A 9,346-nucleotide genomic window follows, 5' to 3' on the forward strand; every position below is an offset into this window, starting at 1 on the left:
CCAATCAGAAAGCGGCACGCCGGCGCCGGCCCCGCCTCAACCTTCACATCCGCCACTCAGGAGCCCTCGCGGCCCCGCCCCCATCGCTCCCTCTTGTTTGAGGGTGGACGTCGCGTTGGACCCGGAAGTGGCTTTGGGTCACGAGGCTTCGCGGAGGAGGTGAGTGAGTCATGCGCGCGCGCGGAGGGGAGAGCTGGAGGGGGGAGGGGAGGAGAGGGGGGCGGGGATGATGCAATGTTTGGCAACCGGTGTCTGCGCGCGCACGCGCAGGGGACTAGAAGGGTGGTGGGAGGTGCAGGGGGGTGGGAGAGAGGAGAGAGGGCGGGGCGCCAGCTCCCGGCACCCAACGGCCCCAACGGCCATCAACCGTGGCCGCCCAGGGCTGCCGGGTAAAACCTCAGTGCAGCTCGTCTCTCTCAAGAGGTCTTGTCTCCCTGACCTGGCGTTAGCCCCGTCTTACCTCCTCTATAAGGGACTCCCATTTTCCTTGGCCCCCTCCCAGCTAATGGGCACAAGGCGTTTTAACCCTCCCTCCGTTCAAAGTTTGCATCCGTCCACCAGGATTATCTGCATCTTCTCAAGTCTTCTTAAAGGGGTCTTCTCTTTTAGCCCTGAACTCCCCCAATAGGGGCTGAAGTATTTGAATCCCCTTGGTAGTCATTTTCAGCTCCTTTCAGAAGAGCACCCTTAACTTTTGTCTTCGTGAAGTTTCTGACGAACCCTCAGCCTGCCAGAGTTCACGTTCTTTGCCCAGTGGACCCGATTCTCACTGTTTCCCACTCATCTCCCCCATAGTGCTCGGGCGCCCTTCACTAAAGACCAAGACCCCCGCCCTTTTCACTGTCCCAGAGAACAAGTCCTGTGACTCCTGCTGCGAGGAGCAGGCACCGGCCTCCTGCCTCCCACGTGCGTGGGCCACAGCAGAGCCTTGTTGCGCCGACTGCCGTGGACTGGGTTGTCGGGAGCCCCGATTCTAGCCTCAGCTACCCCTCACTTGCCCAAGGATCCCAGCCCAGCCTCCTAATCTCTGTGCCTCACTGTTCTTGTAAATAAAAGATAATGAGTTGTGAAGGTAAAATGAGAGAACTATGAACTTGGGGACAGCTTGAAGAAAAGTGAAAAGCGCGATGCAAAATGCACAGTCTTTTTCTTGTACCATTATGTAGAAAACAGAGGCCATGTGGTGGCCTGTTACATACCCTGTCATACCCTCACGGAAGCAGCCAGCGTTTGTCTGAGTAGCAACTATTACAAGGCTGGCCGTGGCTGGATGGCAGGTATGGGTGGTGGTGTGGCAGTGACAGGTCCTTGGCCAGGCCTGCTCGGTTGCTCCAGACCTCTGTTTCCCCTTCTGTAAATGGGATTGGGGGTGAATTGGACCAGATGGTCTCTTCCTGGCCCAAAGACATGACCAGGTTGTCAGTGACAGGCAGAGGTCATGTGACTTGACAGGCCGAGGTCGTGTTGTGACATGTTGACCTGGAGAGGCGGGTCAAGCCCCAGCACACGATCCGGGAAGCCTTTGGGGCGGGGCAGGGCAAGTGGCGACTTTCATCTTTTGGGGCTGGCCCCTCCCGGACCTGGCATTCCTGGCTGCCCCAACAGATTGTGGCTTTGGAAGGGGCCCCTCCCCGGGGAGGGCTGGGATTGGCCACCAGTGGCCTAGGAAGAGGCTCAGATCCTTCCGCGGAGGGCGGGGGGGCCGCGTGGGGTGTTTGTTCTCTTGGGGATTAATGGGGGGTTGTGGGGGAGGGGTAGGCGCGCTCCCGCATGCGCACTGCGGCCCCTCCTGTTGGCTCGTCGTTGTCCGCTGGGCGGGGGCCCGGCCCCGCCCCTCTCCCGTCCGGGCAGCGGCGGCGGCGGCGGCTGCGGCGGTGGCGGCGGCAGCGACGGCGGCGGCGGCGGCAGCAGCCTGCGCGGTGCCTTCTGGGAACGGAATCCCCAGGGCTGCCCCTGGCCCCCATGGCGCATGCGCGGGAGGCCGCTCGGTGATCCGCGGCGGCGGCGGCGGCGCTTCCTGCTAGGACCGGCCGGGGCCGTACCGGAGGCTCAGGCTTCACCGACCCTCCTCCCACTCCCTCCCACTCACCCTCTGGGCCGCGACTGCGCAGGGCGGGGCCGGCCGAACCATGGGCCGCGGTGAGTGCAGGGCCCGGCCCCCCCACCCCGCCCCTCCCCCTCCCCTCCCCAGCAGTCCCTACCCTCTGCCCCCTCCGCGTTCTCTCGGCCCCTTTCCCTGGCCCCATCCCCACTCCCCCGCCCTCACCTGCCCCCACCGGTTCTCCCTTTCACTGCCTGACTTTTGCCTTCTTCACCTCCCTCCCCTGAGTGCTTCGCCCACCCTCCGCCCGCCCTCTCCCCAAGTTCCTTCCTACTTCGTGCGCCTTCCCCTCCTCCCCAGGCTGAGGGAAGCAGGCTGGGTGACAGGGCGCCTTGTTATGAGAGGGAAAGTTTAGAAGCCGCCAGCGTGGGGTGGGAGCGATGGTGAGGTTGGGGAGGATACTTGCAGGTTTGAGGGGCGGCCCCACGTATCACAGGAGAAGCCCTCTTGGAGCTAATTTGAAGCCAGTGGATAGGTGCTGAACCCTCTTGCCTTTGGTTTGGGGGAAGATCAGGAGCGTCTCAGCTCCGGGGAGAAGGCAGAGCTGTGATTCCAGCCTTTCCCAAGACCCAAATGAGCCAGATTAGTAATTGTCTAATGGAGCAGGCATGGGGGGAGTTCTGCTGGTACCCCCCCAGCGGGCAGTTGGGCAATTGCCTGCTGACCTCTGGGGCAATCTTTACTTTTTATATGATCTTCCTGGGGGGGGAGGGAACAGCAGGGGCCAGACTCTCTGGGAAACTTCCTAGTGGCCTGGCATTATGGGAATTTGCCCACACTCCTTGGTGAAGTCTTCTGTCCCTGATGGGACAAAGGGGCCTTGCTCTTTACATGTCCAGGGGTTAGGCTATGAATCCTTGGTCCTTGCCAGTTGAGGCTTTGATCCGCTGGTCCCTAGGGACTGGACATGGAAAGGATGGTGTGGACTCAGCCAGCAGATCCCTGAGCTCTTTAAGGGCACTTACCTCATACTATTAAGGGTCTTTCCCTTGAGAGTGTCCTGGGCTGTGGTGCTCTCCTGAGTTGGGCAGATTCCTGACAGTCCCGTGTCTTGCAGGTGTGGGCTAAGCCGGCGGCCCCGGCTTTAGACTGGACCCCACGATGTTTGCAGAGATGTTCAGGTAGCCATGGTGGGAGGGCAGAGGGCTCCCCCTCATCGTCTCTCCCAGCCTTCTGAGGGTCTCCCCACCACTTTTGCCTTCCTGGAGTAGTGCCTCAGGTACCCAGCCTAGTTTAATCCTCCTGATGCCCACATGGATGTCTGTGTTATCAGGCACGTGGGAGCTGATTACACACAATGAATGGGGGCAATGAGAGCAGTGGAGCAGACAGAGCTGGGGGCCCTGTGGCCACATCTGTCCCCATCGGCTGGCAGCGCTGTGTTCGAGAGGGTGCTGTGCTCTATATCAGGTATGGATCCTCAGGCCCTCCACTTGACTGAGTTTTCTCTCTCCCATCCCTCCTCTCAAAGCCCAGATCTCTGGCACCCTATTGCTCTCCTCTGTTCCGCCTTCCTTCCTCAGCCTTATTGCTCTCTGCATCTCTGGCCCTTTGAATCTGTTCTTCCTCTTCCTGTCTCTTCCCACATTCCTTACCCTCTCTGCTCTTCCTAGGAAGGTCTTTGACGAAGGAACTGTCCTTTAGGAGTGTCTGCTGATTCAGTGTCAGCTAACCCCATGTTTTCTGACCCTGTTCTTTCCCAGCCCAAGTGGCACAGAGCTGTCTTCCTTGGAGCAAACCCGGACCTACCTCCTCAGCGATGGAACCTGCAAGTGTGGTCTGGAGTGTCCACTTAATGTCCCCAAGGTCAGAGTGGTGGTGGGGTGCCAGAAGTACAGGGATAAGCTGAGAGACGTAATGCGTATCACTGACTGTGGTAGCCCTTCTCACAGATCCTACCCCTTCGGGGTCCCTGTTCATGCCTTCTACCCTACAGGTTTTCAACTTTGACCCTTTGGCCCCGGTGACCCTGGGTGGGGCTGGGGTGGGGCCAGCATCAGAGGAGGACATGACCAAGCTGTGCAACCACCGGCGGAAAGCCGTTGCCATGGCAACTCTGTACCGCAGCATGGAGACCACCTGCTCACACTCTTCTCCTGGTGAGTCTTCTCCACCTTACAGGAGACTGAGGAAAGCTTAAGGGTCTGGAATAGGGACGGGAGGAGTTCTACGAGAAGGAGCAAGGAGAAGGGTGGGGTGGGGAGCTGCTTGGTGAGAGGAGGGCACAGGAAGGTTGGCAGTTTATGGGAAATGAGATGGAAAAGACAAAGTTCTTGGAAGGAGAGCCCCAGGCTGACCCTTCCTTTCTCATTTATTGCAGGAGAGGGAGCGAGCCCCCAAATGTTCCACACTGTGTCCCCAGGGCCCCCCTCTGCCCGCCCTCCCTGTCGAGTCCCTCCTACAACTCCACTTAATGGGGGTCCTGGCTCCCTTCCTCCAGAACCTCCCTCAGTTCCACAGGCCTTCCCCCCTCTAGCAGGCCCTGGGGGGCTCTTCCCACCGCCCAGGCTTCCTGACCCAGTCCCCGCTGGAGGCAGCAGTAGTCCTTGTTTCCTCCCAAGGGGCAATGCCCCCTCTCCAGCTCCACCTCCTCCCCCTGCTATCAGCCTCAATGCTCCCTCATACAGCTGGGGAGCTGCCCTCCGATCCAGCCTGGTGCCCCCTGACCTGGGTTCTCCTCCAGCTCCCCATGCATCCTCCTCACCACCTTCAGACTCTCCTCTCTTCCACTGTAGTGATGCCTTAACACCCTCTCCTCTGCCCCCAAGCAATAATCTCCCTGGTCCCCCTGGCCCCCCTGGTCCTGCCACTCAGCCACCAGTGTCTTCAGCCACTATGCACCTGCCCCTGGTCCTGGGACCCCTGGGAGGGGCCCCCACGGTGGACGGGCCTGGGGCACCCCCCTTCCTTGCTAGCAGCCTACTCTCTGCAGCGGCCAAGGCACAGCATCCCCCACTCCCCCCTCCCAGCACTTTACAGGGCCGAAGGCCCCGTGCCCAGGCGCCCTCAGCTTCCCACTCATCACCCCGTCCCTCTCAGCGTCGTCCCCGCCGACCCCCAACTGTACTGCGATTGCTAGAAGGGGGAGGCCCTCAAGCCCCTAGACGGACCCGTCCTCGGGCCCCTGCTCCTGTGCCCCAAGCCTTTCCTCTCCCTGAGCCATCCCAACCCATTCTCCCTTCTGTGCTGTCCCTGCTGGGACTCCCCACCCCTGGCCCTTCCCACTCTGATGGAAGCTTTAACCTTTTGGGGTCAGATGCACACCTGCCCCCTCCCCCAACCCTCTCCTCAGGGAGCCCTCCCCAGCCCAGGCATCCCATCCCGCCCTCCCTGCCTGGGACCACCAGTGGCAGCCTCAGCAGTGTGCCAGGTACGTGAGTGTGGTGGAGGCCTTCTTCCCCTCGGGTGCGGAGGCGGCCAAGGCATTTAGGGGAGAGTTTGGAGAACTCCTTGGCGGGTTTCTGGGTGTGGGGCAGGGAGGCTGGGTTCTTTGGAGAAAGAGCCTCTCTTGAGCTGAATCTTTCTTTTCCTTTGCAGGTGCCCCTGCCCCTCCAGCTGCCTCCAAAGCCCCCCTAGTCCCCAGCCCTGTGCTTCAAAGCCCATCTGAAGGGCTCGGGCTGGGGGCGGGCCCAGCCTGCCCTCTGCCTCCCCTGGCTGGTGGGGAGGCTTTCCCTTTCCCCAGCCCTGAGCAGGGCCTGGCGCTGAGTGGAGCTGGCTTCCCTGGGATGCTAGGGGCCTTGCCTCTTCCTCTGAGTCTGGGGCAGCCTCCACCTTCTCCATTGCTCAGCCATGGTTTATTTGGTGTGCTGGCTGCGGGAGGGGGACAACCTCCCCCTGAGCCCCTGCTACCCCCACCAGGGGGACCTGGCCCTCCCCTAGCCCCAGGCGAGCCCGAAGGGCCTTCACTTTTGGTGGCTTCCCTGCTTCCACCACCCCCCTCAGACCTTCTTCCACCCCCTTCCGCCCCTCCTAGCAACCTCCTCGCCTCTTTCCTGCCCCTGTTGGCCCTGGGCCCCACAGCTGGGGATGGGGAGGGATCTACAGAGGGAGCTGGGGGTCCAAGTGGGGAGACATTTTCAGGTTTGGGAGACCTGCCCCCCCTACTGTTCCCCCCACTTTCAGCCCCCCCCACCCTCATAGCTTTAAATTCTGCGCTGCTGGCTGCCAGCCTGGATCCCCCCTCGGGGACGCCCCCCCAGGTGAGGATAGGGGTGAGTGAGTGGGACAGAACAAGAGGTAGAATGAGAGATGGGCGCTGGGAATCAAAGGCTTTCAGTTTCATGTGTGAGCTCTTCCTCAGGGCCTTTGGGGAGGGCTCAGTTCTTGGCTGCGGGTAGGATGGCTACAAGAACTGGGTCTGTATTTAATAAGTGTGGCCTACTTCACCTGCGGCTTCAGTGAGATTGTGTATGTGAGAGTACTGTAAACTTACTGCATACTTCACACGTCTTAAGTGTTATAACCATTGTTCCTCCTTAGCCCTGTGTCCTGAGTGCCCCCCAGCCTGGACCACCTACCTCCAGTGTCACCACGGCAACTACTGACCCGGGGGCCTCCTCTCTGGGCAAGGCCCCCTCCAACTCAGGGAGACCCCCTCAACTCCTTAGCCCTCTGCTGAGTGCCAGCCTGCTGGGTGAGTCTGAGGAAAGACTACGGGTGAAAAAAGAAGAAAGGAAGCAGTAGAAATCAGTAGCAGAGGCTGGAAGAAGTGGGGAAGAAAGTCCTTGACTGCTGGGTATAGCCTAAGAGAATAATAGGGGCAGTAGGCCTAACTGGTTTGTCTGGGGAGACTCCTGACTTTGTAATTCCTCAGCAGGTGACCTGTCTTCGCTGACCAGCAGCCCTGGAACCCTCCCCAGCCTGTTGCAGCCTCCTGGCCCTCTTCTCTCTGGCCAGTTGGGGCTGCAGCTCCTCCCTGGGGGGGGAGCTCCTCCACCCCTCTCAGAGGCTCCTGGTCCCCTGGCCTGCCTGCTACAGAGTCTCCAGGTGAGGGTGTGGGTGTGCATCAGAGAATTTTTTCCCAAACTAGAAACATAGGCATTCTGCGTTACAGTAGCAGAGGGACTGTATTTGAGACTGACTGAGATTTTATTTTTTGCCTATAGATCCCTCCAGAGCAGCCAGAAGCCCCCTGTCTGGCCCCTGAGAGCCCGACCTCAGCCCTGGAACCGGAGCCTGCCCGGCCTCCCCTCAGTGCCTTAGCCCCACCCCATGGTTCTCCCGACCCCCCAGTCCCTGAGCTGCTCACTGGGAGGGGGTCAGGGAAACGGGGCCGGAGGGGAGGAGGGGGACTTCGGGGCATTAATGGTGAGGCCAGGCCAGGCCGGGGACGAAAGCCTGGCAGCCGGCGGGAGCCTGGCCGACTGGCCCTCAAATGGGGGTCACGTGGTGGCTTCAATGGACAAATGGAACGGTCCCCAAGAAGGACCCACCACTGGCAGCATAATGGGGAGCTGGCTGAAGGGGGTGCTGAGCCCAAGGATCCATCCCCTCCTGGGCCCCATTCTGAGGACCTTAAGGTGAGTGCAGACTGATGGACATCTAGGCTGCAGGGCTCTGAGGAGAGGCTGGACCAAGGTCCCTTTCTCTAACTTTTCCTACACATTCAGTCCGTCTTTTCCCAGGTGGCCCCGGGGGTAGTCAGAAAGTCTCGTCGTGGCAGGAGGAGAAAATACAAGTGAGTGTTGGGCCCGCCACAGTCCTGGCCTTTCCTCACTTCTTGCTGGGCTTATAGAAATATCTTAAGAGGAGCTTGGCCTTCAAAAGGCCAGATACTTATTTAAGTATGAAGAAGGATATACCTTTACTGTCCAAATCATGCCTTTACTGTCCAAATGTAGAAAGTTTCTCACCCAAACTCCGGAATCCACCTGGTGCTTGGGGAGGTGTCCCTGATCATCTGTGCCCCTTATTACAGCCCTACGCGGAACAGCAGTAGCTCCCGCCAGGACATTACCTTGGACCCCAGCCCCACAACCCGCGTAAGTGTGTGTGAGTGTATGCATGGGTGGGGGTGTATGAGGGATGATGCAGGAGGGAGAGGGTTAGAGGGAGTGGGGAGAAAATAAAAGACTTCCTGATACCCAGCTGTTTGATCACTTCTTTCAACTTCCACTCTTGTATAGGCGGCTGTCCCTCTGCCTCCCCGGGCCCGCCCTGGCCGTCCTGCCAAAAACAAGAGGAGGAAACTGGCCCCATAGCAGCCATCCCTGGAGCTGGATCTGACCCTGACTGGGGAGAGCTGGGTGCTGAGCCTTGGGAGCCCCTGCCAGCCACCTGCACCTGTGGACAGGGGGTGGGGGCACTACTCCCCACTCAGAGCACAAATGCAACCCCCTCCCCTACAATCCCATCCTGAGCCATTGCAGGGGGTAGGGACGCTCACCTCCTCCCCCCCAAAGCCATGTCACTGAAAAGGCCTGGGGGGGTGGTATATGGCCCTCTCCCCACCAGGCTAAGGGGAACACCCCCTTCCCCAGGTCTTTTATTTGTTTAAGTTATTTTTGCACAAATGACTCTTTTATATTTAATTCGACTTCATTGCCTCCCTTCTTGAAGCCAGCAGGCTCAGTTTACAAACCTGTGAGCTACTGTTGGTTGCTGCCCTCCTTCCCAGTGAAAGGTACAAAGCAATAAGCATCATGCATCCTCCCTCCCTCTCAACGCCCCTCTGCCTCTGGCTCAGGTTGCTCAAAGCACAGATCCCCTCTTACCCCTGGTCCCCAGGTTTGAAACACATAGCCTCATTTCAAGGTATAGCCAGCTTCCCTCGACTTTCCTCTGGGATATAAAAAGGGGGAAGGGGGCAAAGAGAGCCCGCTAGGCCTCTCCTCCCATACACACTACACTGCCCCTTCTCCCCCCATCAAAACGCTCAGAGACGTTGTGATGATGCGACTGAGGATTATGCAACGTGGTCCAACCGGAGCGGCCAGCATGACCAGCTGTCCAGGGGCTGCCTCCTGCCTTTTCTTTTGTAAAGACAAGACCCTTGGGAGTTTTAATTCTGTTTTGTACTTGCCCTGTGGGGCCTCCACTGCTTTTCTATGGGAGACACTCTTAATTTAACAGATGAGAATATTTTGAAACTCTGGCTCTGACTCTGTACTCATTTTTTCCTTAGTTCTTTGGTAAGAACAGGTTACAATTTCAATCCTTCTCTTGTAGCAGAATGGCTTAGACTGCCTGTTATGCTGTGATTGTCTCTCAGTGCTGCCTCTTCCCCAGGAAACACAGCCGAGGCCA

The 9,346-nt window shown here is 59.1% G+C and overlaps 1 protein-coding gene across 7 annotated transcripts; it reads left to right on the forward strand.

Moving 5' to 3' along the window:
- The first annotated feature begins 75 nt into the window (after positions 1-75).
- Positions 76-9,194, forward strand: MBD6 (methyl-CpG binding domain protein 6). Of its 7 annotated transcripts, none has more exons than XM_070271784.1 (13): positions 76-159; positions 3,159-3,222; positions 3,375-3,511; positions 3,805-3,907; positions 4,038-4,200; positions 4,422-5,471; positions 5,639-6,300; positions 6,581-6,734; positions 6,915-7,087; positions 7,207-7,620; positions 7,726-7,778; positions 8,019-8,082; positions 8,227-9,194. In XM_070271784.1, the coding sequence occupies exons 3-13, from the start codon at positions 3,399-3,401 to the stop codon at positions 8,299-8,301; spliced, it is 3,024 nt and encodes a 1,007-aa protein (XP_070127885.1). In that variant the 5' UTR covers positions 76-159; positions 3,159-3,222; positions 3,375-3,398; the 3' UTR covers positions 8,302-9,194. The 7 variants fall into 7 exon arrangements, with proteins under 7 accessions (XP_070127885.1, XP_023499633.1, XP_070127886.1 ...); XM_023643865.2 differs by having other exon boundaries at positions 78-159; positions 7,711-7,778; XM_070271785.1 differs by having other exon boundaries at positions 79-159; positions 6,918-7,087.
- The last annotated feature ends 152 nt before the right edge of the window (positions 9,195-9,346 follow it).

Source organism: Equus caballus, chromosome 6, assembly GCF_041296265.1.
Source record: "Equus caballus isolate H_3958 breed thoroughbred chromosome 6, TB-T2T, whole genome shotgun sequence".
NCBI lineage: Eukaryota > Metazoa > Chordata > Mammalia > Perissodactyla > Equidae > Equus > Equus caballus.

What these genes read in the sequence shown, in the direction of transcription:
- MBD6 (XM_023643865.2), top strand. Translation starts at nt 3,399, where the DNA reads ATGAATGGGGGCAATGAGAGCAGTGGAGCAGACAGAGCTGGGGGCCCT. An exon ending in GGTGCTGTGCTCTATATCAG is followed by an intron (nt 3,512 to 3,804) that starts GTATGGATCCTC and finishes GTTCTTTCCCAG; the next exon opens with CCCAAGTGGCACAGAGCTGT. An exon ending in CTGCTCACACTCTTCTCCTG is followed by an intron (nt 4,201 to 4,421) that starts GTGAGTCTTCTC and finishes CATTTATTGCAG; the next exon opens with GAGAGGGAGCGAGCCCCCAA.